This window comes from Tribolium madens, unplaced genomic scaffold (genome assembly GCF_015345945.1).
Source record: "Tribolium madens isolate multiple individuals breed KSU strain unplaced genomic scaffold, Tmad_KSU_1.1 Scaffold_97;HRSCAF=244;Tcas5.2_LG3a, whole genome shotgun sequence".
Taxonomy (NCBI): Eukaryota; Metazoa; Arthropoda; class Insecta; order Coleoptera; family Tenebrionidae; genus Tribolium; species Tribolium madens.
The window spans coordinates 6,093,391-6,120,560 of record NW_025401069.1 but is presented as its reverse complement, the minus strand read 5'-3'; the positions used below and the strand labels follow the sequence as shown (position 1 = coordinate 6,120,560).

Sequence of the window (27,170 nt, the reverse complement as noted above, 5' to 3'; positions counted from 1 at the left end):
ATAATAATAATAATAATAATAATAATAATAATAATAAGTTTTTTCATATTTTGTCAAACTTAGGGCCTATGCGCGACCTGAAGATGTCAACCGATTTTGATAATTTTTGTTTTCTGTTTTTGTATATATAATTCGCAACTTTTCCGCGCTATTACAACTTCGAAATAAAAAAATTAGTTTTTTCGGCCCACCCTAGTGTGAAGTGCTCATTTCACACACTAACAGCCCTCACGCACTGACAGAAATAAGACAACAAAATTTGAAGTTTTTTAAGTAATTAAATTAAGTATTGTAGAAAAAACATTGTTTAATTATGTATGCAAAACAATTTTTATGAATCGAACGAATTTTTGGCTCGACCTTCGGTTTCGACAATAAAACGTCAAAACACAATACAAATATAACAATTTTTGTTTTGTTTTGTACAATACTCGTATCGGACCTGTGTAACATCAAGAATGAAAATTGAAAAAAGCACCAGGTGAGATTTTAATTAGTTTTGTAAATAGGTATACCATAGTTATCGTTGTATACGATACAAAGCATAAAAATTTAAAAAATCTACCTGACAATTTCAATTTTTAATAATTCTCTGAACACATTTAGGTATCATAATTTTGAATATCTTCGCCGACGTTTTGCACAAAAATCAACCAACAAAAAATAATTATCTAATCTACTATCTTGCACAGATAGTAGTAGACAAAGATGAGTATTAAAGTAATCCACAAGTGGATTTAAAGGTCTGTAATGTAATTGAATGTTCAGTAATTGTATAGTATTTAAAGAGTTCACTTCACTAAAAATTAATATGGTTAAGAAATCTTTAAAAGGGTACGTTCAAGTAGATACATGTGTTTGATGATTTTTTTTCGTTGTGAAAATCCAACTAATATTAGAAATTGAGTGGAAATAGCTTTACGTACATACATTTTTTTTAAAGTTCAATAAGAATTAACACATCGTAACACATGACTTTATTACTCAAAATTAACGCTTATCTAAATACCTACTAAATTCTATTTTTTTATAACGATATTGTAAAAGACATCTTTCAAAACAGATTACTTGAGCAAATAACAAATTATTGACGTCAACATTTTCGTATTTTTAGAGAATATGTGAAAAATAAATTAAAAATCCAAAAGACTAAAGATGAGAAAAAGGAGGACAAAAAGGAGGAAAAAAAAGTCTCATATTTCCAACTGGTACGAAAGAAAAAAAAAATTCAAACAACTTAAATCCTTTTTTAGTTTCGTTACGCCACATTGCAAGACAAATTTTATATAGCTTTAGGTACTCTATGTGCAGTAATATGTGGCTGTATTCAGCCTTACGTAATGATAATTTTTGGAGATGTTACCGAAGTCATTATTCAATACGCTGAAACTTTAAAGAAAAACAATTCGGAAATTAACGAAACACAAGCTGTAGATGATCTTTTTAAGGGTGTAACAAATTTTGCAATCTATTCCTCATGCTCTGGGATTGTGATGATAATTACGACTTATTTGGCTGGAATACTTTTCACATCTAGTGCCTTAAGACAGGTAATAATTTCATAAAAATTGGGAAATAAAAAATCATTATAAAAATGTTTAGATTTTTCATATTAGAAAATTAATTTTGCAAAGGACTTTAAATATGGACATTTCTTGGTACGATCTCAATAAAACTGGAGATTTTGCGACCACATTCACAGAGTAAGTCACAAACAAATCAACAAGGAGAAACTTACTTAATCATGTTTTCAGTAATTTGTCAAAAATTGAGGAAGGAATAGGCGAAAAAGTTGGCATATTTATATTTTTTGAAACAATTTTTGTTACTGGGATTGTAATGGGCCTTGTCTTGGGTTGGGAACTGGCATTAATTTGTCTCATATCACTACCAGTGTCATTCGCTGTCGCATTCTTAATTTCATGGGTAAGTCGTCAAAAATTCCACTTTTCCCACTTACCAACCAACCGCAGTTATCAACAAAATTTTCAAAACAAGAACTCGAAGCGTATGCCACTGCTGGAGCCATCGCTGAGGAGGTTATAAGCTCAGTACGAACAGTCGTGGCTTTCGACGGCCAAGAAAAAGAGTTTGAACGATACGAAAAAAACCTAGAAGCTGCAAAAACCAACAACATCAGAAAAAATCTATTTTCCGGGTTAAGTAATGCTGTCATGTGGTTTTTCGTATTTGCTTCCTACGCTTTGTCATTTTGGTACGGCGTTGGGTTGATTTTAAAAGAGAAGGATTTGCCCTATGAAGAGAGAGTTTACACTCCTGGAAATATGGTCTCTGTAAGTCGATTTCCCGTGAGAAAATTGTGGATCTAATTTAGGAATTCAAAGGTCTTTTTTTGTACTCTAATCGCGTCGTGGAATTTCGGAACTGGCGCTCCTTATTTCGAAATATTCGGAACGGCATGTGGAGCTGCTGCAAAGGTTTTCGAGATTTTAGACACAAAACCCGAAATCAATCTCTCCAAAAACAAAGGCTTGAAACCAAAAGGCTTGAAAGGTGATATAGTTTTTAAGGACGTTTCTTTTCATTATCCTTCTCGACCTGATGTGAAGGTATGTATAAATTGGTCAAAGAAAATTATTTATTTTTCGCAGATTTTACAAAATTTCAGTATTGATATTAAGGCAGGTCAAACTGTAGCTCTAGTGGGAAGTTCTGGTTGTGGAAAATCAACTTGTATCCAACTGATCCAGAGATTCTACGATGTTGTGTCTGGCACTGTACGTTTTCAACAAATACCAGATTAGAAAAATTCAAATGAACAATTTCAGGTCACCATTGACGACAATAACATCAAAGAATTGAATTTATCTTGGCTGAGGAGTAAAATTGGAGTTGTGGGTCAAGAACCAGCGCTTTTTGGGGCCACAATCGCTGAAAATATAAGATTCGGGAACGTTTCAGCAACTCAAAGTGATATTGAAAAAGCTGCCAAAAAAGCCAACGCTCATAACTTCATCCAGAAGTTGCCTCGAGGTTACAATACTGTTGTTGGTGAAAGAGGAGCCCAACTTTCAGGTGGTCAGAAACAAAGAATTGCTATTGCTAGAGCATTAATACGGGAACCTAAAATTCTCTTACTTGATGAAGCCACGTCGGCTCTTGATACCACGAGTGAAGCGGAGGTTCAAGCAGCCCTTGATGCTGTAATGACTCCTAATTTTGGGATTATTGAACCGTTTCATTATTCAATTGTAGGTCAGTGGCGAGTGTACCACTATCATTGTAGCTCACAGATTATCGACAATAAGGAATGCTAATCGAATTGTGGTCGTTTCTCAAGGAACAGTTATCGAAGAAGGCACTCACAGTGAACTAATGGAGAAGAAAGGCGCTTACTTCGATTTAGTACAGTCGCAGGGGTTGTCTGAAACTGAAGAAACAACTAAAGGTAAGCCACTACGACTTTTGCAAAAATAACCCTATATAAACCCTAAATTAGAAGAACAACAAAGACAGAACGGTGTTGTCGAGATGACTAAAACCAGTGAAACGGCAGTTGCTGAAGGGATTTCCACTGAAGATGTAAGTATTTTGCTCACTTCGATCAATGTGAAAATAAATTGTTGTCATAGTTAAACGACACCAAAGAAGAAAATAAAGGGAGTGCAATAATACAAATTTTAAAAATGAATAAACCAGAGTGGTTTCATATCTTGACAGGATGTATAACTTCGGTCATAAACGGTTCAGCTCTTCCTATTTACGGATTAGTTTTCGGTGATATAATTGGTGTAAGTTTTACAGACATATCTTCAGAACGAAGTAACTGTGATTCGTACATCTGTAGGTGCTCGCTGACCCTAGAGATTCTTTTGTTCGAGAGCAAAGTAATTTGTTTTCTCTGTACTTTGTGATCATCGGGATTATAACAGCTGTTGCTACGTTCATGCAGGTAAGCATACTTTTAATTTCCAAATCATCGACAAGGAATTCGTTCAAAAATTTTTTTAGATTTATTATTTTGCTGTCGCTGGAGAAAAACTGACTAAACGACTGCGTGCAAAAATGTTCAGAGCAATGTTAAACCAAGAAATGGCCTGGTTTGACAGAAAAGAAAATGGTGTTGGGGCACTATGTGCAAAATTATCAGGAGAGGCGGCTAGTGTACAAGGTGTAAGTTGAACACTTCAAAAAAAACATTCGTTATTTTGTTAGTGTTTTTTAGGCTGGTGGAATTCGAATTGGAACAGTACTTAACTCCCTTGCAACATTTATAATAGCCAATACAATAGCAATTTATTTCGAATGGAGATTAGCATTAGTTTTGATATCCTTCTCACCCATAATATTACTATCGGTTTTCTTTGAACAAAAATTCACACAGGGCGACTCTCGAGTGAATCAGAAGTATTTAGAAAATTCCGCAAAAGTGAGTACACATTACATTACAAACTTTTTATATAAAAGTCGCACAGATAGCCGTAGAAGCTATTGGAAACATTAGAACAATTGCCTCCCTAGGATGCGAAGAAGTTTTTTACGGATTTTATGTCAAAGAGTTAACTCCATATGTGGCTAATATTAAGAAACAAATGCACTTTAGATCCGTTGTTTTGGGCGTTGCTAGAAGTATAATGCTTTTTGCGTATTCTGTCGGAATGGGTTATGGAGCAAAATTGATGACAGATTCTGATGTAGATTACGGAACAGTATTCATGTTAGTTCGACTAATTTAGTTTTCCCCACTTATTTCAAAATTTTTCAGAGTTTCAGAAACTGTAATAGTCGGCTCGTGGTCGATCGGTAATGCATTTTCCTTCTCCCCGAACTTCCAGAAAGGGTTGTCCGCCGCTGAACGAATATTCACATTACTGAAACGTGTGCCTGAAGTTAAAAACTCACTCAAACCCGTTTATTTAAACGACGTAAGTAGCCTAATTCCGATAGGAAAAAAACTGATGAAAAATTTAGGTCCGAGGAGATATTGAATACTCAAATGTGTATTTCTCATACCCCACTCGGTCCTCAGTATCAATATTAAACGGCCTAAATTTGAACGTATTTCAAGGAAAAACCGTAGCTTTAGTGGGTTCGAGTGGTTGTGGCAAATCGACCATTATCCAGCTATTGGAAAGGTTTTATGATCCGGTCACCGGTGAGGTTTCCCTAGACGATGAATCGGTAAAAAATGTGGACATACAAAATCTGCGATCACATCTTGGTATTGTCTCACAAGAACCCAACCTTTTCGATAGAACAATAGCCGAAAATATTGCTTATGGAGCCAACCATCGAACAGTTAACATGAATGAAATAGTCGAAGCTGCCAAATCAGCCAATATTCATACTTTCATCTCATCTTTACCAGGGGTGAGTGCTACACAAAAATAACTTTTTATAACATTGGGTTTTAAGGGCTACGAAACGAGTTTGGGTAGCAAAGGAGCCCAGTTATCTGGAGGCCAAAAACAGAGAGTTGCTATTGCTAGGGCTTTAATTAGGAATCCGAGGATTTTGTTACTCGATGAAGCAACTTCAGCATTGGATAACGAAAGTGAAAAAGTATAATTTTTGGCGGGGAATAGGATTAGAAAATTATAAACTGGGTTACAGGTGGTACAAGAAGCTTTAGATAATGCAAAGAAAAATAGGACCTGCATCACAATTGCACACAGATTAACTACGATCCAAGACGCCGATGTTATTTGTGTCTTAAATGAAGGAATTGTAGCTGAAATGGGCAAACACAATGAGTTACTAGAGAAAAAGGGTCTCTACTACGACTTCTACAAATTACAAACCGGACAAAAATAGTAAAGTTTGTAATCATGTTGTAAACATACTGATTTAGACTTACTGTATTTGTGAGCACAATTGTTAATTTAGTTAGCCATCTGTATTTTTTAATTAAATGATCTTTCAGATTCATGAATTTTCAGTTGACAAATAAAACCATTTTTAGAAAATCATATATTTATTTTTTTAACTAAAGTAAATACATCATGTATGTAATATATTTTATTTTATATTACATTTAACACTACTCTTACTTAAAGAAATAATTCTGGGGATCGCCTCCCCATGACACAACTTGCTTTAGAAAATTACACCTATTTCATAAAATTCAAACAAATTAATGAGAAGTCAATTTACCACATCATGTCACACGGGCCTTTACTCGTATAAACTACGATAAAGTTAAGAAAATGAAAATAAGTAATACTTACAATAGACGCGACATAAAAATTGTACTTTTAATGTTATGTACAATATAAATAATTTAAAATTACCATACACTTTTGGAGCACTTGACTTAAACTCCCAAAATTGTTCCATGGTACAATATCTGAACTTTAATGTGGAATTCAGAATAGAAATTATTAAAATATTATAACATCACCGTGTCTATTCAGTTATTTTACCATGAGGTAAATCCAAATCTAATATACATATTTCTAAATAAACTTTGAATGTTTTGAACATAAAACTTTATTTACAGAAGCAAATCAATTAAATTCCGCTACGATATACATAAAATAATTATAAAAAATAAACTTTTACTTTTCATACGGTCAGTTTGTGTGCCAATAAAATTATCAATCAATGAATATAACTTAATTGCACGTAAGAAACGTCGATTAAAGCATTTTAAAAAGATTTTAGGGGTGCACAAGTGGCAACAAAACAGCTACCTCTCTGTACAACTGCAAAGTGGTGTTAAATCTAAAACCTGAACAATAAAAGGTACTATTCATTAAAATACTAGGCGTTAATGTAGGCAATACATTTACTTTTGAGGAGTGGACTGAGTTGCGGTAGACCCGGTTGTGATCTGCCCTTGCTGGGCGTATTGTTGAGCATATTGCGCCCAATCCTGCTGGGAGTACTGACCGTACTGGTTTGCTCCCGCTGGATTACTACCAGCAGATTGACCCTAACAAATTCCTTGTAGACAAAGCAAACAAAAATTAAAAAAAACTTACCTGAGTTCCACTCCAGTTTTGAGGATACTGTCCGTAATAATTCCAGTTGGAGTAACCATAACTTTGACTTCCACCACCATATTTCCACTGGTTTTGGTTGCTCTGGCTGTTCCAACCACCCTGGCCCCAGGAACCCTGACTCCATGGCTGGTTACCCCAACTGCCTTGGCTCTGGCCCCAACCGGAAGACCAGTTACCACCAGGTCCTCTGCCCACTTGGTTGCGATTGCGGTTGTAGTTGCTGCCTTGACCGTGGGAGTCTCTGTTCCCTCGATCTCGGGCATTACCTAAATCAAAATAATAATTATTTATATTAAAACAAATTAGGCTCACCTCTATTCCTCCAATCTCTTGGAGGGGGCCCACGATTATCCCGTCTGTCTCTGTTCCATCCTCCGGGACGTTGCGGGTGCCAGTTGCCCTGTCTTGGGGGCCCTCTATCGTATCGATTATTGTGGTAACTCCTGTCCCGGTAGTTACCACCACGATAATCATTGCCTGTGAAACACAAAAATTATAACAAAATTTTCATAAAATGGTAATTACAAAAATTCTTACGTCTGTTTTGCCATCTATGACGGTCATCCCGATGTCCAAATCTTCTTTGCACGCCAATGGTTTCGCGCGCTTGTGAATTATATTTCTGAACCAAAGCTTTAGCTTCTTCTTCGCCAACGCCTACGTAGAGTACTTCATCAATCCATTCCCCCTTTTGCGGTAAGCTCATGTTTGCTACAATTTGGAGGAGAAAATAAGAAAGATATCAAAATTTCGACTGCAATAAAACTCGATACAAGAATTATCGAACTTTATGTACAATCGGTTTCAGGCAGAAAAACGTCATCATTTTTTAATAAATGCTGAAATTTTTAATAAAAGTTAGTCTGATGTCTTTCATTTAGATTTAGAAGTAAAATAATACATGAAATAAAAAAAACAACAAACAAAAAACTGTCAAAATCTTAATTTTATGAAGATAACCTGCGTCTTGTTGGTTTAGAATTCTCTTTTAAAAACAGTAACCACTTCTTCGCACTACTTTATCCATTCCAATTTTGAAGATATATAGGAATTGCCACCACATCTACCACCTGGTTTGGAAACATCAGATTTTTTTATTTCTTAATCCAAAACGCACTAGTTTATTTCTGAAATAAAACAATACTTTACATGGAGAGATTATTTATTTATTTTACACTTCCTCCTATTCCGATTCATAAATTAAAATTTCACTAGTTTTTGTAAACCACATTACAACGTAATGTTCACAATTATCTCGTACCATGAATATTTCAAAAATAGAATTACAACATTCTGTTTCATTGTAAAAGAGAACTCGATAGGTAAATCAGCGCTCACTTCACACAGTTCATTATCATAATCATAACAAAAACAAGATAAGGAGTAGAGAGAAAAAAATCGTACCAAATAAAAAGCATCAGACTACAAAAAATTTAAACCACTTTGATTGCTACTTCACGTTAAAAAAAAAGCATTTGAAAAAAGATGACGTGATGTGCAAAAGGGATACACAAATAATAAAACAAATATTAGTTACGTATCGGTAAATATACCTTTCATATCAAGCACGGAGCTATCGGGAACGTCTTTACCGCCCTGAGCCTCTTGCAAAGATTGCCGTTTAGCTTGTTCTTCATCTCCTACTACAACAACGACAGCACGCCTCTTGAAGCCCTCAAATGGCCGCAATTTGCGGCGCTGGGCTGATGGGTACACGTTTGGCTGCCACAACGCTCAATATTATAGTAACGTTCTCATTATTTTTATGAATATAACTTTAAGTGGGCCAAGCAGGCCAAAAACTCCTGACAAATGGCCGGACTACATACTAATCGTGTGTACTATTCCTTTAAGATCGTAGTAAATAAATATACCGTCAAAAGGCTTTGGCAGCTTGAAAAAATTCTCCTAAATATATGTGGCATTATAATAGCTCTGTAAGTCATAAGTTATCATTGTTTCTTTTTCCAAACGCTTACATACTAGGACATACCTTTTGTTTCTGATGAAAATACGTTGACATTTAAATTAATCAAAATCGATTACAAAAAAATTCGACAATTTTATTCTAATAAAAAAATGATCTCCATCGTTTTACGTATTGGGTTGATGCACAAGTTTAGGTAGGTTTTTTAGGGAATGCAAATTAATTTATTTTTTAACAAACAAAATAAATGAACTAATTCCACGACTGAAGCAAAGATACCAAAAGAGGTTGTTTAATAGACGTCCTCTTCGTAAACGGCACAGTAACATCTCTGTTGTACTAGGGAATGTTGCACTTTTTTTCCATTTAACACCTGGTTTTCTTTTGTGTATAATTTACACAAACATTATCCATTTTTTTTCTTGAAGAATAATTCAATTAAAGAAAGCATACTTACAAATTACTATTAATTAACCAAGAATATGCTTTTTATAAAAACACTACAAATTTATGCATCAACCTAATAAAATGTGAGTATTACGACTTTATATACACGAACTTCACGTAATACTGTACTAACCTTCTTCACAACATTGCAATAATGCAGTCATATTTTACCTTAACTGTTAAGCAGGTTTAAGTGTCAGCGACTTTACAATTTAGGTATACTTACAATGTTACTAAAAGTTGCCTTTGACTTTTGGTGTACTTACTTATTTCCAGAAAATTTTCCACAAGGAGGTACTTTACGTTCTAAACTGATGAATTCACAAAATATTTTCAAATGAAAAACAGTTTGTGAACTCAATATATCAATAAATAATGACTACCATACACGCATATTTTGAGCTTCTCTGTGTTATTTACCTGATCAATGATGTAGTTTCTTCGACGAAGAGCGGCGATTTCTACAAGCTTGTTTAAGCACTTTTGAAGCTTCTCCAACAACATGTTCCAACTCCCTTTGTATTTATTTTTCAACTCATCACCAGAAATCTAAACAAAACATTTCCAGATCCGAAAAATAAACTTTAAACGTAAGAAACAATACTTACTGTCATTTTCTGCAACAGTTGCATATTGCCCAAAACGGTGTACCTCTTCTCCGGATTCTCCTGAATATATTCTTGAACCCAGTGTGTTTTGCCCGCAGCAGGTAACCCACACATTAAAATCACCTTAATGTCACAAATTATAGAAATAACCAAAATAACCAACTGCAAAATTTACCTCGCAGTCGCTCCTATTTTCGGGTCTGGCAGGGCCAGGAACCTTATCTTCCACATTGGCCAAAAACTCAAAATCTTCAAAGCCTTCAGGTTTAACAAACCAAGACTCTTCTTTATTGCCCAAATTCAATTCAAACGCATAATTGCGAGAAAGGACGTGGGGGAAAAAGACGAAATTTTCCGGAAGATCGGAACATGGGACGGATATCGCATCACCTTGCATCTCACCATTGACAGAGTAAGACATTTTTATCTCATTCTCATTGATTTCCTGCAATGCGTTTATTAAATGTTTAAGTGATACGAAACGTGATTTTTATTACCAAAAAACTAGCAATCACGTCACCAACACCAAATTTTTTTCCGTAATTTTCAAACTGTTTGTTAACGGCAAATCTTCCAGATGACTCATAACCGTAAGAAAAGTTGTCCTCTCCCAACTGGAGTCCAGTATCAAGGAGCGACCACCCAACTCGGAATAAATGAGTCGGTATAGGTTCGGTTTCTTTGATTTCCGATTCTTCTTTCTCTTCTGATTTTTCTTTACTTTCCTCGGTTTCCATTGGTTCTTGTGGACACTCTTCAGGTGGGTTCTCGTCAGTACTCTTTCTATTTTCTTCATTTTCACTTTCGGTAATTTCTTGCATTTCTGAGTCATTCTCAGGAGCAGTTTCCGACTTTTCTTTATTTTCAGAGGCGTCTCCAGTTGTTTCCGACTTTTCGCCGTTTTCTTGGCTGCTTTCGGATTTATCATTATCGTCATTTTTACTTTGCTCGTCTTTATTTTTTGACTCGTCAGATTTCTTTTTATCGTCATCTTTGTGTCTAGAAGATTTATGTTGATCTCGGCGGTGTTTGTCATAGTATTTGGAAAAATCCTCCCATTTTAATTCTTCTGTTACTTTTACTTCGAAACATACCTAGAAATTCGTTTCATTGTTTAATAACTCTGGCTTTTTATTTGTTTTTATTTTTTATTTGACTTATTGAGCAATCAGTTTAATACCTTTCCAGTATTGACGCCATGGGTAGCTCTTACTCCCGCCCATGCAAAACCGAAAGCACCTTCATGATAGGGTTTTGCTGATAAGAACGATTCTTTATCAACTTGTAGATGAAGGTCAGAGTCATCTGGAATAAAACAAACACTTGGACTATTTCTCAACACAAGAAATAATTTCTTATCACTTGAATTAAAGATTATCACACTTGAAGCTTTTAGAAATAAAGGAAAAATAAAAAAAATACCAATTTGTTTCAAATTTACACTTTATTGACTACATTTTAGGTACAACTGTAGTAACTACCAAACAGATACAAGATTTTGAAGTCAAACGTAAAATAATAAAATGGAACCATGCAAAATGTAGGCAAAGATATGGTTCAAGTTTTAAAATTATTTTATAATTTTATGAATAGAAATAAAAACGTGTAAAGCAAAATACAGGGTGAAATGAAAACAAACTTTCATGCAAACTACATAGAAGAACCCAAAATTACATTTCATGTATCTACATAATTGTTACTTACACCAGCTAAGCTGAACTTTGTCCTTATCTATAGGAGGCTCATCTTCTTTGATCGGTGATTTACTTCGTCGGCGTTGAGATCGGTCGGGGGATGGACTACTACGCTTTCGTTTTTCACCCTTAGATTCAGCATCTTTATTTTCACTGGCTGGTACTTCAGTGCTTTCAGATTGATTATTCTCAACGTCTTCTTGTGGTGGAGCTTCTGAACCATCCATTTCTGAACCCCAGCGAGATTTTCGCGATTTAGGTTCATCCTAAAATAGAAATTATTTTAGTCATTAACATACAGTGTTTTCACCATTACCTGTTCCCCATTCTCTTTATTTTCTTCTAAATTGGAATTAACTTCTTTTGGTTCAGTCTGTTCTGAAGGCTCAGACTCTTCTGGTTTAGGTACTTCAACTTCAGGTGCAGGCTCTTGTGGAGGTTGTTCTGCAGGAGGCGCCTCTTGTGTCTAAAACAACAAACATTAAACAATTTTCACCACAGTGAAAATTTTATTTTATTTACATCCATTTTTTCTTCTGTACTGGCGTCTGCAACTGGCGGTTGCTCCACTGGTGGCTGTTCTTTAGGTGGTAGTTGACAAGTTTCAGTTTTTTCAGGTTCCTTATCAGGTACTTTCGATTCTTCAGTAACGGAATCATTTTTAGTTTGCGAAGTATCTAAATCTTCTGTCGACGTATCAGCAATTGAAGTATCTGGTAACTCTGTTGTAAGAAAAACGCAAGTTAAATTTCCCGCCAAAATCTACTTCATGTCTTATCTATTCTAAAGCAAAAGGAGATTGTTTTGAAACTGTTAAAATCTGGTAATTTTCACTATTTACAATGATTAATGTAATAATTATCGCTAACATCTCGTAATATGATAGATAATTAAACTGTACACAATCAAATGTGGCAAATCTACTACCCATCTTAAAAACATTTAAAACAAACAGAAAGATAAACAGTGTTGTTTTAAAGAATTCAGTGAGCACATTTTTCAATTGTAGGGCCTGGATTGTTGGGAACAGTACCAGAACTAACCTTGTTTGAGTTCCTCCTCCAAGGCTTCTTTTAAGCGCTTGACTAACGCCGCTTTGTTTCCTTTTGAATCCAAACCACGCTTTGAGAGTTCTGCACGTAATTCTACCACTTTTAATTTGGCAGGGTCTACTGTTGAACTCATTTTTATATAAGATTTTTAGCAGTTCACAATAAAAATCTGAACACAAAATATTTAACACACACACACGCAGAAAGCACGCGCTAATTTGCAAATGGCGGACGTGATGCGTTGGTTTGGCAGCGCATGCGCAAACTTTTCATTAGCTTTCCCGCCATTACCATTTAAATTCAGAAAAAGAAGAATAAAAAAATTCAAATATTTATTTGAACAAATTTAATTTTACAAATATATATTTATTTGCTGTTTGTAATATTCGATAATTGTAGTATTTTTTGCAACTATTTTTTCCCTACGGGATGGCCTGTATCTGTAACACATTTTTGCGTTGCATTCTCCACGGTAGCATCTAATTTGGATTTTTATTTATCATAAGTAAGATAAAATCTTCTTGTTTGATAATTTTATAAACTTTTTGTTTGAAATTGTAAAAAGTAAGACAAGTCACTACAATATGCGCCTGAACATACAATAGCAAATTTGTAACCACATATAATTAACAACAGTTTTTGTTTGACAATTCTTTCTGTAAAAACGATTGTTTAAATCTTTGTACATAATTAAAAATAACCAAATAAACAAAAGCTAGACTTTCAGAACTAGACACAAGTTGGAAATTTTAAATGGTACGACCCTACTTGTAATACATCGTTGGAAAGCTCATAACACGCGCTTTTCAAAAATGTCATACAACAGCCTATTTCGTGAACCCGTTTTCCAATTATTCAAAAACAAAGATTTTAAATTATCATTTTTTTAAATATATTCAAGGATGGGAGGAGGTGCGTCACTCACCCTGTCATTTTGATCCCCTCTAATAACCACCAAAACGGTGTATGAATAATAATGTAATCAAAAAATTCCAATGGGACTCGCATCACCACGGACCTGAGTTGAGTTCAACACTAAACAAAACGAACCGAAATTATTTTGGAAATACAAAAATTAAGTTCGAATTACGAAAATTATATTAAGTTGTGGTTATAGGAATTAATTTGGAATTATACAAATTTGGTGTTTTTTGTTAGAATTACACAAAGTGAATTATTGGAATTTTTCTGAAATTAATAGATTTATTTCGAAATTATAGAAGTTAATTTTTTTTTAAATTACGTTGAATTTTGGAATTACATGAATTATTTAAGAATTATAAAAATTAAGTTGAAATTACAGGAATATTAATCTAGATTTATAACGATAATTTAAGAGTATATCTGCTGAAAACAATGCAATTAAAATTAATTATTGGAATTACTCGCTGAAGTTTCTTTAGAAATGAAATTAGTTGTACACATTTTTTCTACTTATGTAAGGGCCCCTCGTAAAACACTATTAGGAAATGCTCTAGTGTGACAATTATTCTTTGTAAAAAAATGTCTTATTGAATGTTAGAATTTTTTAATACGAATTAACTTAATTTAAAATTTAATATAACTCAATTTAAAAAAAATTAAAATTGAAAAGGCACTGCTAACCGCAAATTTTATCTTGAACCAAAAGTTTTCACGTATTCAGATCCACATTCCAAAATTTGCATTTTTTTATTTTTCAAATTAGAAACATCTCCAGACATCAATTTTTATAATTCATGTTTACAATATAAAAAATTATTTTAAGTGAAAAAATTAAACGTTTTTGGATAATTACTACAGGAATTAAAAATTATTCTAATTATACAATTTACAAATAATTCTATTCCATTATCATTATTATCATACCAGGTGAATAAAAAGTATGGAACCAAACGTTAGTGATAAAATACTATAAAAATGTGATGATTTAACAAGAATAAAATTTTTCGAAATTTCCTTTTGTTTTTGAGTTCTACAAAAAAAATAATTTTTTAAATGGCAACCCACTGTAAAATCATTTTTCTCATAAAAGGTATACTCTAAGGATTATAACTATCTGGTTTATATTTCATTTTTTCAAAAACATTTTTTCACATAAATTGAAATTTTGACAAAAAAAATCGCATAACAAAAACAAAACAAAATTTCGTTCTGAAAATACGAACACATTTTTTGTATTACTTTAATTTATATTAATTATTATTTTCTGGAGGCAAATGATTAAAAATAAAACCGCTTGGTTCCATACTTTATATTCATCCTGTATATCTCAATAACCCTTCACTGGGATGTGATGTTCAATGTTATTATCGTTTTTTTTTTGTTTTTGAAAGCCCTAAAGTATGACGTCTTAAATGTTAAGTAGCAATGAAATAGATATTTTATTGAAATGATTTTAGGAAAAAAAAATTATTAAAAAAGAAAATTAGCAACAGATATGGCAAGCAAAATTTTTTTCACAACATGTTTTATCTGTCTACATTCTTCATTTATTTATCTACAATTTAATAAATTTATAGAATTTACAAAATATTTTTAAATCATTTCTTAAATTAATAATTTTGGAACAAAAATTAACAAGCGTGTGTATTATGTGTTGCATTAACAAGCTCATCCTTATCTAATTCCGAAAATTAATTTTATTTAATTATTTGATAACCACCAAGTTATTTTTTGTAAGCGATTATTTACCGTTCGCCGGCATTACGGGCATTACTCACACAACAGAGTTGCCGCGCTTCCTGTAGATAAATGTCAAACGTCAAAGTTGTCAAAATATAACCTGCTTTGTCGATTAATTTCGTGTAATATTTTTGTTATAACAAAACATTCTTCCCTTATTGTTACATTGATGCGTTATGAATTACAAACTGTATTAGTAGTGTATTTGAACCTCTTCTCCTATATTCTACAAGAGATTAAACTTAGGGTATGTGTAACATATTCTATATTGGACCCCCATAAAAACGTAATTTTAATTTCAGAATGTTTTCTAATGGCCTGACCTGCAACCTTCCATTCAGTTGTATGAGTGTAACTCGAGATTCAGGCTCCGATGAACTTCTTCCCAACAGAATGGCTCGTGAACCAGTTTTGTTGAACGTTTATGATATGTACAAGATCAATGAGTATACTTCTAATATAGGTCTTGGCGTATTCCACTCTGGTAATAAACTATTCAAGTTTTTCACCTGATAACGATTATTTTTAGGAGTTGAGGTTTATGGGACTGAGTATGCATATGGGGGGCATCAATACCCATTCACCGGCATATTTGAAATTAATCCCAGGGACGAACGGGATTTAGGAGACCAGTTTCGATTTAGGTAATCTAAATTAACATTGCCACCTGTTTGCATAAAAAAATATATTGCTGACGTTATCAGTTAATGTAAATGAACCTTTGGAATGATGTGCTGTCATAACACTCATAATCAAACAATGGAAACACTTTTTCTAGGCAAACTATCCACATTGGGTACACCGATTTCACGGAGGAAGATGTCAAAAGAATAAAAAACGAACTCGGAAAAGAATTTCGCGGAGATCGTTACCACTTGATGAACAATAATTGTAATCACTTTTCTGGAGCTTTCACCAAGGTGGGGAAATAATTCCAGTTCGAACATATTTAAATGTATGTTTTAGATTCTTTGTGGCCAAGATATTCCGCCATGGGTAAACAGATTAGCATATTTTAGTAGTTGGGTTCCATTCTTGGAGCGTTGTTTACCAAAAGAATGGCTAATGCCAATGGCCTTGCAACATTCATTAAATCATAGAAAAGACTCAACTTGTTCAGAATCATCGACGTCACCTTATTAACCCTTGCCAAATCTGTAGGGAAGATAAATAATTGAAGTGTGGTATACATGTATTATAAGAAAAACTAATTTTATCTGTTTAGTAATCAACTTGTATTCAATTTTTAATCCTCATTTTGCAATTGTTTATCGTATTATTTCATCGCCCTATTCATTGTTTTTAATTCACGCCAAAGAAATTGTGAACATTGTAAATAAGAGATGAAACTATCACTGGATTTCCTATTATAGGAAATTTCTTTTAATTTAATCAATAACTTTTTTTATTGAATTTTCATTACAACGAATTAAGTTTCGTATTCAGAAAAAATGATGTAAATTACCATTTTGTAATTTCTTTACATGGCACAAGGATTTAATGTTTTTACATTAAATAATAGGAAATCCCTCATTAACTAATATTTTGACATTGCTCTTGAAAAACTTAAAATAAATATAAACAGAAGTGTTGAGTAATTGGCCTTGTAAAGCAAATGGTTTTGCGTCATGTATAAAACACCATTTTTTTTCAATAGAAATGTCGACAATTGTAGTGACCTGTAATATATTTTTGGTTGATTCCCTAGATCGCAAATGTTGTGTAAGATATTTAGATCTAGTTCTAGGACAGTTGAAAATGATAGTCAAAAGTACAAATGTGTCATTGGGAAATTAAACGTACATTTTTCAGAGTGACAATTTTTCTTGCAGTTGAGACACTAAATTTGCGTTAGATTATCACTTTAAACGTAAAAATTGTGTTCATAAATTGTAAATAAAAGAGACATGTTGACATAAATTCATTTATTTTATTCACTGAAGTTGAATAGGGGACCTTCTGTGTTGTCCAAGAATATAAGACTGTTTGTCAATGTTTATATTTCTATAACAGTACAAAAGATTGATGAAATAGATTTGTCGCAACCACAAATAGTGACCTCTGTGATGCAACGGATTATTTGGCTCAAAACACATTGAAAAACCCGCCAAAAAATTAAGGCACTTTGCTTTTGATTTTTCTAATTGCGTATAGTTTGTATTTAATTTGTAATTAACTTACATATTATTTAATAAAATTTTATTCAGACAAGTCTTGTTTTACTGAAGGGAATAAAACAACGAATTATAAATATACTCCTGACTTATTTTATTTATAGAGATAAAAATTAAACAAACTAAATTTTGTACAAAAAGCAAGAACGAATAAAATATTAGTAATATTTATACAAGTGAAATTTATTATTATTATATCATTTCATTAACTATCGTAGCCTACTGTGACACTTACACTATTTCATATTTCTCAGGAAACAAGCTAGTTTCAACAGAATACTTAACAGGAGAATCATCATCCACCATTAATACATCAAGAATCTGAAATCAAAATTTAGATATTAAAAACCCTTGAGCTATTATTTTTTTCTAGTCTCTACCCTACACATTAATAAACTGTAAACAGCCTTAACCATTGAGGTACTCGCTACGGTAGTGGCATTAAAAGGGCTATCAAATAAATATCTTCCTTTTTTTTAAGAAAAAACTTACCTTAATATTTGCGTAAGCAGATTTCGAACTAAAAGAAACTGTCACCGGAAAAAAGTCATTAGGAATAGATCGGGGCGCACTAAATTCCAAAGATCCAGTTTTATTGCTTGAATCTATAATCGGTAGATTCCATATTAACTGGTTACGCCTTGACTCATGCGTGTATGAGCCGTCACATTCGCCCACAACTGGGTTACAACCCATCCTAAAATAAAACTTCAATAAAAACACCCTCAAACACGCATTTTATAAACCTACGGCAATGGAATCAAAATATTGACATCAGCCAGTTCTAAATTCGGATCGGCAAGTTCGTACTCTATGTTGATGTCGCAACTACCATCGCCAACTTCAGACGGCCAACAATTGATCAAGAGGGGCACTAGACTCTCATCTGTGCTTTGCAATCTCCATTTTAGAACACCGACGTCTGTGTGCAACGGGAATGGTTTTGATGGTTGTTTTAGTCCAATCTAAATTAACAAATTAATAACAAATATTTTTTTATGTTTTTGTTTACTTGGGAACGCAATTTAAAAAGTTCCTTGTCTACATTGGGATGGGTTTGTAGCTGGATGCCACGGGTGTCTTTGTTTTCCAATTGCACGCGAATTCGACCCCATTTTTCGTCCCCGATGTGCAGTGTCACCAATCCTAACAATTCAAATTGTTGCACTCCGCCATCACGGCCCATTCGAACGATAAGTTTTTCTTCCAGTCTCAAATGAACACTGAAAATAATGAGTTATTCATGGCCAGTTTGTATTTTTTCCTCACTCATTAATATCGGACTTAATAGCTGGTGTTTTCATTCCTCCTTGTGAAATACTGTTATTAATTGGTGCAATGACATTTTCACCTTCAGATTTTAGTTGATCTACAAAAGATTCAACGTCGTGACCTTTGCCACCCAATTTCATTCCTCGAGTCGATGGTTTCCTATTGAGACAATGATTAAATAAAAAAAAAATCAGTGATTTTGTGTCATACTGAGGAGCAGAATAAGCTGGTGGTTTGATATCGTTTGAAATATTGGCCACATCGCCTACTGAAGGTGCAGGAGTATAACCAGACGAGCTACCAAAGCCTCCACTGCTGCCAAATGATGGTTTAACACCCTTTTTGTTGGCTTCCATTCGTTGGCGTTGCAATTCTTTAGCTTTTTCACGCATTTTGTTTTTAGCTTCGCGTTCTTGAGTCTAAAGAGTAATAAAGGCCATTAGAAATTTAATCCAGTTTAAAATCTATACAGAAAATAGCAACATCGCAATAAATTTTTATTTCATGCTGTACGGTATACAGAGTGCGCCAGAACTCGCGCCCCAGAGAAAATTTTCAAGTAAGGTAAGATACCAGGAACATGAAAAAAACGTTTAAAAAATGTCAAAAAATTTTGATATTTATTTTTTGACATTTGACATTTTTTTATATCTATTTAATGTACTGATGATCTTGTATATGTTTTTTTTTAATTATTTAGTAAAGAGACAAAAATTTTGACAATAAAAGCCACAAATAACATTAAACAGCTTCCTTGTTTCCCTTTTAATCGCCTAGAGCAACAAAACTTGGAAAATTATTTTTCCAACAGAAATAAATAGAGTCAAAGTGCAAACTTTAAACCCTCATAACTTCGAAATTTTTATAGATAAAATTTTTTTAACATTTTTTCCATGTTCCTGGTATATTATCTTATATGGATGATATTTTTCTCTGGGGCGCGAGTTCCGGCGCACCCTGTATAAAGCTTCCCGAAACGATTAAGACTCCGGAAAGTGCGCTATTACAGTACCGGAGCCGGTAAATACGTAGGAGTCCGGTAAATGAACTGTTATATTGATTTGAAACTGATTAAAGACCGGTTTTTTAACAATTTTATTTTATGATCATTTTAACAACATGAAATACACGATGTTATGTAAACAAACGCTTAAACAAAAATAATGCAATAAATGTTGGTATGATTGGTCAGAAAGACAAATAAACTATAAAAAATTATCAATTATTATCAATTACCAATTTGTATAAATGTTAAGAAAAGTAAAAATAAAATGTTTATTAATAACGAAGTCCCATTCTAAAAAGTATTAATGAATATATTCTTCGTGATTTCTTTCAACCTTAAACTTTGTTCTTACATTGAATCTTCTTTTAAATCTATATAAAAATATTGTCTAGTGTCTTCAAAATTTAAAAAAATATCATTTCTAAGGTTTTACTTATTTAAAAACAAAACGGTTTTTTTCACATTAAGACTTCCCGCTAAGAAAAATAAAAGAAAATAAAAAATATAATAAACCTAAGAAATTGAAGATATCTTTAAATCAAAATCACTGTTTATTTGTAAATTAACAGAATTTTTTTTAAACGTTGACAAGCTGAAATTTACATATAAAAACTATTTTTCATAGATTTTTTTTCTTAGTTCATCCTTTAGTAAACCATGATTTTTTTTAAACTTCTATACTTCTGTCTGAACTTTAACTTTGCAAGAACACATTAAGCTAGCTAGCAGTAAAAAACATCGCAAGCTTGTATAAGTCATTTCCTGCAACTAAGACAATCTAATCTTGAAAATATGAAGTAATAACCATGTTCGAGTTTACTCGAACTTTGATAATTAGTATTTAGCAAATCTGTTTGAACAAAATATATTTTTAGTATTATAACCTGTCTGACGGCCTGATAAACCCTTTCTTCATGTGAGTCCATCTCAACAAATGTGCGAATTTGACTCAAATTGACGCTTTCCCTGTACCCAAGAGCTACAATTTCATCAAAAGCGAAAATTAAAGAGAATGCGTTTTCTGCAATTTCATTTTCCTCCAGTGAGCGGCAATACTCAGGAATCTAAAATAATAACAATTTGAAAACGCTTTCGTCGCTGGTAAGGGTTTGAACAGTTTACCACTTTTGCAAACAACCTCAGAGTTTCTAAATCTTCCAAAATGTTGCTAGCTCTTGTGGTAATGAGGAGCATGTAAAGGCGCTCAAGTGGTTGATATACATATCGGACTGAGTCAGTTTCCACAAAGGTATGTTGTGTTCCTGTGGGGATAAGTTTAGGGAAAGCCGCTAAAAGACCTTCAATGCGGGCTTTTGTCATCTCAACAAACTGTCGAGAGACTATGGCTGGAATGGTGGAGAAATGTTACAACACATGGTCTAGTGTTTCATGTCGTGTACTTACTTTTACCGGCCTTAGTACAGACCGCCGCTGCTATAAGCACCTGAAATCATATGTTATAACTTGAGAAAATGTTTAAAATGGCAACTTGAAAATTTTAAATTGGAATTGTGAAAAGTGGATTTGTTGTATTTATGAAATTTTATCTCACCATTTTAAAGACTTTCAAGAGTCTGTTGTTCTTAAGTTTCTAAAACTAAAATAATATTTTACAAAACATTACACCCTACGGATTTTGTAAGATGACGTTGACTTGTGCTTGCTGTTGAATGAGAAAAACAGTGACGTGACCGTATTCAGGCAGCCAATGTTACGTGGATTAACTCCACTAACTTTAGGCGCGGAATACAAAACTGCACTAATTTCATGCGTCTTTCGTTAAAATAAAAGAAAATATTTATTCGTTATTTTTTAATTGTAACATACTTTATGTCTTGTGTTTCATTTTTTTTTGTTTTGACTTATTTATTGTATTTATTAATTTATCTCAAATATAAGCATTAAAATATCGAAAGAAACATAAATTTTTACTAAATCGCCACCTCATTCTTAATTTCATAGAAATATGTAATTCAGTTTAGATTTAAACTTAATTGTACAGTTTCTCTACTTTGTTTTTGCAAAATCGTTAAAATTTTGTGAATTGAATTTACAGTTTCGAACTTTACCTACTTTGCGAGTGATTTTTTTGGTTTGGCTTAGAATATTTTATTGAGTTTAGTGAGTTTCTCTGCAACAAACGCTCCAAATTTATTAAAATAAACAAATATAATGCATTTTTTAGTAATTTTTGAGTAAAAAAAAAAACATTTTTAAATCAATAATCTGTATTAAATATACAGGGCGAAAATAACTCATTTATTTTTTTTTAATGTATTTACTTTGATCCCTAGAAAAATAAATATTTGAACAGACTTTTAGTGTTATAAATGGCGAACATTTCCAGTAATTCACTTAATTTTAATTATGTTAAAGTCGAAATAAGAATGAATAGTTGTAAAAACTAGTCATAAACACACTCAAGATTTTGGGACACTTATAAAGTCTCAAAATCTACTCAACTTGTTTTAAAAAAAAGTAAAAAATTATCAAAAAGGTCAAGCTCGTAGCATGAAATTTTTGGTAATTTTCTCAAGCATTGATCGGTCTTATCTATCTCAAATCATACACTCAAATCAAATTCGTCGTGTGTGTTTTAATGAATTTTATAGCTTTTTTTACAATTTTTAAACGATTTTGATAATCGAAAAACTAAATAGGTATTTCAAAATATTTATGAGTGAACTTACAATTGCGCCACTATTGTCGTAAATGAAATTTCCCTAATGTCGAATTACGCTTTCATTCAAATTATCATCCTGAAATCGGTTCTCGAAATTGTGAAAATTGGCATTAATAAACAGTCAATTTTTATTCGGATTCATGATTTATCCAATTCTAGACACACAAGTGTTTGTGAATTGCGAGCGAATATTTTAACCGCTAAAAAAATTCGTTATGAAAAGTCATTTTGAAGACCAAACAAATTCTGTATCCATTTTTTTTTGCTTGATTTTCACGAGCCGTTCAGTGTGTCTCTCCATGTTAGTTGGAAGTAAAAATATCAATGAAAATAATTTGCATTGAATGTTGACCGTGAAAGTTTTTGTGTAGAAAAAAGGCACAGAAAAAAATTAGGAGTTGTTTACACGCGTTATTTACTCAGTTATAATCGCGCTTTCGGGTGAATTGTGCACATCGAATTGAAATCAAATTGTAAATCAAATCATTGTGGCTAACTAATACTACAACGCCGAATTGACTAGTGTACTTCCAAGACCGATTTTCACTAAATGTTGGGGAAGATCACTTTACCAGATTAATTAAATCTGTGTGATTTTTTTGTGAGGTCACATGAAACAAATTAATACCCTCGAAGGGTTGTTGTGCAAACGCAAGCTTCCCTAGCCCGAAGGGTACAGTGGCATTGCCAACAAAGGACCACATTTCGAGCAATTTTTTATAATAGCAATAGCAAGTATTGACTGACTAACATTGACCTTATTGTACCGATAATTTTTTTGTCTTTACGCTGTTTACGTTCCGTAGTTTTTGTTTTATGAATGAATGTAAACATCGTATTAAGACATAAACGGGGACGGGTTTTCAGCCGTGTCTTCGGCAAAAGTTAGAAATAGAGAAGTTGTTTTTTTGACCAGTTCTATTAGTGGTTAATAAATATTTGCTTGCAATTCGCAAACAATAATCATTTTGATTTTTTTTATATCGTTATAAAAATTGGACGATTGAGTTTTGAGTTAAAAGATTCACTTAAGGAATTAAATGACATTTTCGGTATTCCCTTGCTTTTGATAATCTCCTGACTCTGCATCATCTCAACTTCACCGACAATTTTTTTTTCGATTTGATAAAGTGAAATTTCAGCCGTTTCTCATCTCAAACATATCATCAGTTTTGCATATCAAAGAATACCTATAGAAAAATACTATTTTACATCTATTTGTAATAAATGAACGAAAAATAAACAACGATTAACACATAATAATTTGTCTATTGCTGTTACTCATTTATTTACTGCCTGTTTTGCACATTTGATAGGAGTACCTACCTACATATTTTATTATTATTCGTAAACAAAGAGTTTTTAATAATATTAAGCTCATACTATCAACTAATATAATCAGCAAGCACGATTAACCTTATTATCTACCTATAACAACTATAAAAATAACATTCGGTAAATATCTCAAGCTAAACAGAAATTTTATTACTCTTCTCTTGATTGGCTCTTTAATTTTCCTTCAGTTTACACATCTTGTTGAGTAATTATTTATTTGCATTTTTCTGACGCAAGACGCAAGTTTGCTTCAGTTCGATATTTTCCAATATCAGTTTCACTGCGGTTAAACTCTGACATACCAATAATTTGAAAATATTGTTTAGGTGTTTTTAAAACAGTGTACGTAACTTCGTAAATGTGTATGTATTTTGTTAAACAATTTTTACATCAACTGAATTTAAAAAGTATCAATTCATAATTCTATTAATTCTAATGTATTGAAGATGATCATTACTGAATTTTATTCGGTCTTTATACACAATTTAAAATATTTTGTATTTTATGAATAAAACAACGATGGTAGTGGATCTGTAAGTTGTTTGTCTCATCAAGAAATCAATATGTTTGTCAATTGACATAAATAATGTGCAATTACAAGTCTAGTGTTACATCAGTTCAGCGGGTGTTTTTTAAAATAAACGTACTGTCATATTAAGTTTATTATTAACAAATTTTATTGTAATTTTGAATTCCTGTTTGTAGTTAAATAATAAAAGTAACTTCAATAGCAATATCAATATCAAAAAGGACTTTTTTTGTTATCCTAACACTCGTATTCTGTACTTACTACACAAAAATAGAAAAAAATGTCTAAGTTTCATTTTTTTTTAATTTTAGCGCTTCTTTAAATGATTCAATAATAAAATACCCATAAGTGTAGATTAAAATAATTATTATTCAATACATTAACTCAACATAAGGGTAGCAAGAATAAAGGGGTTGACCTTCATTTTACAGACCACCTGTAATCATTCTTTATCTTTACAAAAAAATGCGGGATTTCCTATCATAAAATTTAAATCAGCAGTATAGCTATGAAAGTATTGGTGGTCATATAAGTGGAGTTCTAAAAGAAGAGTGCGAAGAAATGAACAAGATATTTTTTTTGTATGGGGTGTTTTTGATGTTGAGTAGTTGAGTAATTATATCTTGTTTTAGGAGTTAAAAGCAAATTGGTTCGATGTAATTGCTGGAAAAAATTTAATAAACACTAATAATTACGATAAAATAATAGACAGCAAATAGATGGCGCCTTAATATCAACATTTGTAGTTTACTATATTTATCTGTTGTTATGTTCATTTTATGTTCACGTTTCCGTGTCTCACATCAAGGCCGTATCAAGGCCATAGCAAAAGCTAGTGGTATGTTATGTTTAGGTTAAATGTGTTAAAAACATTAGTGTCTTTGTATTTCTTCGTAGTAAATGCGTAAAACGATTTTATGGCCAAAGAATAATGTGTACCGTTAATTGTATGCTTCGACCTGAGTGAAAAGGTATGTGTTTTATTACAAAGAACGCATCTTCCTCTTTGACACTTAAGTACTATATGGCTAAGTACTAAGCTTACTATTGTTTACAACACAAGTTGCCTATATCGAAGCAGATTGCTTTTTCCTGTGGAAGCAATTGACACATTTTAATGTGTTCAAAATTAGATTTGTTTAATAAGCACACAATCTAAATATAAATGTCTGTTGATAAATTATAATTACGACGTAAATAGGTGTTTAATATTAAACTGCAAATTGTGTATGTATATTTTTATCAACAGCAGAATTGCTACGTGTTTTCTTGTATGGTTTTCACTGATTGTTTATTGCGATAATATAATAATTGATTTATGTGATTGTTGTGAAATAATTTTGTCTAGAAATACCAAATGCTTGTCAGTCGAATAAATTACGAGTACTTAATTTTTTTCATTTTAATGTTTGTACTAATAATTGTGACAGGTTTAATTTAAAAATACAAGAAAAAACCCAGTTTATCGCGAAATCTTAAATATTATGCCCACCTAGGTATGTACGTTGCATGTTCTTTGGCAGTTAAAAATACACTTACTGTAATTAATCTCAATCAATAAATTGTGTAATTCTTACGTATTGCTTGTATCTTGTAGTCAAGTACATAATTTTAAAAAAGTATGCCAAAAAAAAAGAGTTCTTATTATTTATATTCACTTGTATTTAAGATTATTAGAAAATTATTTCCGTTAACGTAATATTCTATAAAAAATATTTCTATTTTTGTGTTCCAAACATTAACATAAATACAGACTGTCGCAACTAAAATTTGCATCTCCTAAAATGTCCGATTTCTCTAACGCCCAGTCACCCCTTAAAAAAATAATTAGCAAAAGGGGTCGAGTGACTCATCATTTCGAAGTTGTTTTTATTGCCTATGTAAGATTTTGAGATTACTGTAAAAACAAAAATGGTAGTTCTGAATAAACAGTTCAATTTAAGAAATATTCTGCTCAAATTTCCTCAAAATAATGTGTCACCTCTCTTGCTATTTAATTTTTTTGTTAAAATTGATCTGTTTCAGCATTTTTTCCAAACTTGGACGGAAATAGTTGGGATACTCTGTATAATATCCAAGTATATCGTAACCAAAGTCTTTATAAAGACTTTGTATCGTAACAATATTATTAGATTAAGTCAAATTCGGTTTTATTGTGTAAAGAATCCAGATATAATACATTTATAGCTGTCATAAAAATTAGTACAATGATCTCTTATAATACTAATTCTGAAATAAAAATAGATACTATCAAACAATAGACGACTTAAGGTAACCGTATTAAATTTATTAATTACTCGTATTTTATACTTTCTGTCGCCTTGATTACGTCTACAAACTTAAAAATGGTTTTCGGTGTGTTGGCACTAAAAATTACAAATTTGTCTTCTCGAATGTATACTACACTCAAAGAAAAAAAGTGTAGATAATACTCGAAAAAGAGTTTCTATTACTACTTGTAGTAGTGAAATAGGCCTCAACTATTTTGTGCCGTAGATTTTACCACTACAAAATAGTTTTTGTAAATTGGTGATTATTACATCTACAAGTTGTTATTTTTACGTTATGTTCTTTTAGTAAATTTTACCACTACACATATAGCAAAATTTAACGTTATATGATGTGTAAAATCAACCCACATTTTTAGTATTTCAGACCCTTATGTAACGCTAATTCCAACTATCAGAGAGCGTCAGTTTAACAACTTAAGGAAGAATAAATTACATTTTATAAAGTAGAATGTAGTATTCTTTTTATGTAGATATCACTATAGTGTAGTGTAGATGATAATAATACACAGTGATTATATTAGTA

At 32.2% G+C, this 27,170-nt stretch overlaps 5 protein-coding genes across 12 annotated transcripts in view; 3 read left to right on the top strand and 2 right to left on the bottom strand.

Annotated features, from left to right (window-relative positions):
• Window positions 1-5,885, top strand: part of LOC123014055 (ATP-dependent translocase ABCB1-like) — an 11,793-nt gene extending 5,908 nt beyond the window's left edge. For 2 of the 4 annotated variants that reach the window (XM_044412911.1, XM_044412910.1), the window contains exons 4-22: window positions 1,115-1,208; window positions 1,254-1,550; window positions 1,603-1,703; window positions 1,755-1,926; window positions 1,974-2,294; window positions 2,346-2,570; window positions 2,613-2,738; window positions 2,790-3,164; window positions 3,217-3,409; window positions 3,461-3,543; window positions 3,594-3,752; window positions 3,809-3,913; window positions 3,973-4,134; window positions 4,187-4,390; window positions 4,437-4,678; window positions 4,727-4,886; window positions 4,933-5,331; window positions 5,377-5,523; window positions 5,575-5,885. In XM_044412911.1, the coding sequence (XP_044268846.1) occupies window positions 1,115-1,208; window positions 1,254-1,550; window positions 1,603-1,703; window positions 1,755-1,926; window positions 1,974-2,294; window positions 2,346-2,570; window positions 2,613-2,738; window positions 2,790-3,164; window positions 3,217-3,409; window positions 3,461-3,543; window positions 3,594-3,752; window positions 3,809-3,913; window positions 3,973-4,134; window positions 4,187-4,390; window positions 4,437-4,678; window positions 4,727-4,886; window positions 4,933-5,331; window positions 5,377-5,523; window positions 5,575-5,775 (3,766 nt within the window). In that variant the 3' untranslated portion in view covers window positions 5,776-5,885. Of the gene's footprint in view, window positions 1-436; window positions 482-785; window positions 835-1,114; window positions 1,209-1,253; window positions 1,551-1,602; window positions 1,704-1,754; window positions 1,927-1,973; window positions 2,295-2,345; window positions 2,571-2,612; window positions 2,739-2,789; window positions 3,165-3,216; window positions 3,410-3,460; window positions 3,544-3,593; window positions 3,753-3,808; window positions 3,914-3,972; window positions 4,135-4,186; window positions 4,391-4,436; window positions 4,679-4,726; window positions 4,887-4,932; window positions 5,332-5,376; window positions 5,524-5,574 lie in introns of those variants that run through there. The other 2 variants (XM_044412913.1, XM_044412912.1) reach the window with 2 other exon arrangements.
• A 31-nt stretch (window positions 5,886-5,916) lies between these two features.
• On the bottom strand, window positions 5,917-12,936 carry LOC123014056 (heterogeneous nuclear ribonucleoprotein U-like protein 2). 2 transcript variants are annotated; one of them, XM_044412915.1, is made up of 14 exons: window positions 12,685-12,936; window positions 12,164-12,363; window positions 11,958-12,107; window positions 11,652-11,907; window positions 11,128-11,252; window positions 10,445-11,041; window positions 10,123-10,392; window positions 9,948-10,070; window positions 9,760-9,888; window positions 8,519-8,687; window positions 7,503-7,676; window positions 7,278-7,442; window positions 6,945-7,231; window positions 5,917-6,895 (listed from the first exon to the last, which is right to left on the bottom strand). In XM_044412915.1, exons 1-14 carry the CDS (start codon window positions 12,824-12,826, stop codon window positions 6,749-6,751), a joined length of 2,934 nt encoding a protein of 977 aa, XP_044268850.1. In that variant the 5' UTR covers window positions 12,827-12,936; the 3' UTR covers window positions 5,917-6,748. The 2 variants fall into 2 exon arrangements, with proteins under 2 accessions (XP_044268850.1, XP_044268851.1); XM_044412916.1 differs by having other exon boundaries at window positions 12,167-12,363.
• A 2,418-nt stretch (window positions 12,937-15,354) lies between these two features.
• Window positions 15,355-17,568, top strand: LOC123014761 (deubiquitinase DESI2). Its single transcript, XM_044414023.1, has 5 exons — window positions 15,355-15,604; window positions 15,660-15,841; window positions 15,887-16,001; window positions 16,136-16,277; window positions 16,324-17,568. The coding sequence occupies exons 2-5, from the start codon at window positions 15,661-15,663 to the stop codon at window positions 16,498-16,500; spliced, it is 615 nt and encodes a 204-aa protein (XP_044269958.1). The 5' UTR covers window positions 15,355-15,604; window position 15,660; the 3' UTR covers window positions 16,501-17,568.
• A 33-nt stretch (window positions 17,569-17,601) lies between these two features.
• Window positions 17,602-21,501, bottom strand: LOC123014760 (coatomer subunit delta). 2 transcript variants are annotated; one of them, XM_044414021.1, is made up of 10 exons: window positions 21,362-21,501; window positions 21,214-21,253; window positions 20,932-21,155; window positions 20,694-20,873; window positions 19,014-19,222; window positions 18,801-18,962; window positions 18,544-18,754; window positions 18,282-18,496; window positions 18,024-18,228; window positions 17,602-17,852 (listed from the first exon to the last, which is right to left on the bottom strand). In XM_044414021.1, exons 1-10 carry the CDS (start codon window positions 21,362-21,364, stop codon window positions 17,763-17,765), a joined length of 1,539 nt encoding a protein of 512 aa, XP_044269956.1. In that variant the 5' UTR covers window positions 21,365-21,501; the 3' UTR covers window positions 17,602-17,762. The 2 variants fall into 2 exon arrangements, with proteins under 2 accessions (XP_044269956.1, XP_044269955.1); XM_044414020.1 differs by having other exon boundaries at window positions 18,801-19,222.
• A 3,625-nt stretch (window positions 21,502-25,126) lies between these two features.
• Window positions 25,127-27,170, top strand: part of LOC123014303 (protein halfway) — a 9,038-nt gene continuing 6,994 nt past the window's right edge. The window contains exons 1-2 of one of the 3 annotated variants that reach the window (XM_044413353.1): window positions 25,168-25,194; window positions 25,254-25,327. The gene's annotated coding sequence lies outside the window, so the exon portion shown is untranslated. Of the gene's footprint in view, window positions 25,328-27,170 lie in introns of all 3 variants that reach the window. The other 2 variants (XM_044413354.1, XM_044413352.1) reach the window with 2 other exon arrangements.

Bases quoted from the DNA above. Each gene is read 5' to 3' on its own strand.
- LOC123014056 (XM_044412915.1), bottom strand. From the start codon at position 12,826: ATGAGTTCAACAGTAGACCCTGCCAAATTAAAAGTGGTAGAATTACGT. The intron at 11,253-11,651 runs GTAAGTAACAAT...GTTTTATTCCAG, and splicing joins CAAAGTTCAGCTTAGCTGGT to ATGACTCTGACCTTCATCTA. The intron at 8,688-9,759 runs GTAAATAACACA...GCGTTGTGGCAG, and splicing joins GAAACTACATCATTGATCAG to CCAAACGTGTACCCATCAGC.
- LOC123014761 (XM_044414023.1), top strand. From the start codon at position 15,661: ATGTTTTCTAATGGCCTGACCTGCAACCTTCCATTCAGTTGTATGAGT. The intron at 15,842-15,886 runs GTAATAAACTAT...GATTATTTTTAG, and splicing joins TCTTGGCGTATTCCACTCTG to GAGTTGAGGTTTATGGGACT. The intron at 16,278-16,323 runs GTGGGGAAATAA...TGTATGTTTTAG, and splicing joins TTTCTGGAGCTTTCACCAAG to ATTCTTTGTGGCCAAGATAT.
- LOC123014760 (XM_044414020.1), bottom strand. The intron at 18,497-18,543 runs GTAAACAAAAAC...TTGTTAATTTAG, and splicing joins TTTTTAAATTGCGTTCCCAA to ATTGGACTAAAACAACCATC. The intron at 18,229-18,281 runs GTAGGTTTATAA...GTTTTATTTTAG, and splicing joins AATATTTTGATTCCATTGCC to GATGGGTTGTAACCCAGTTG.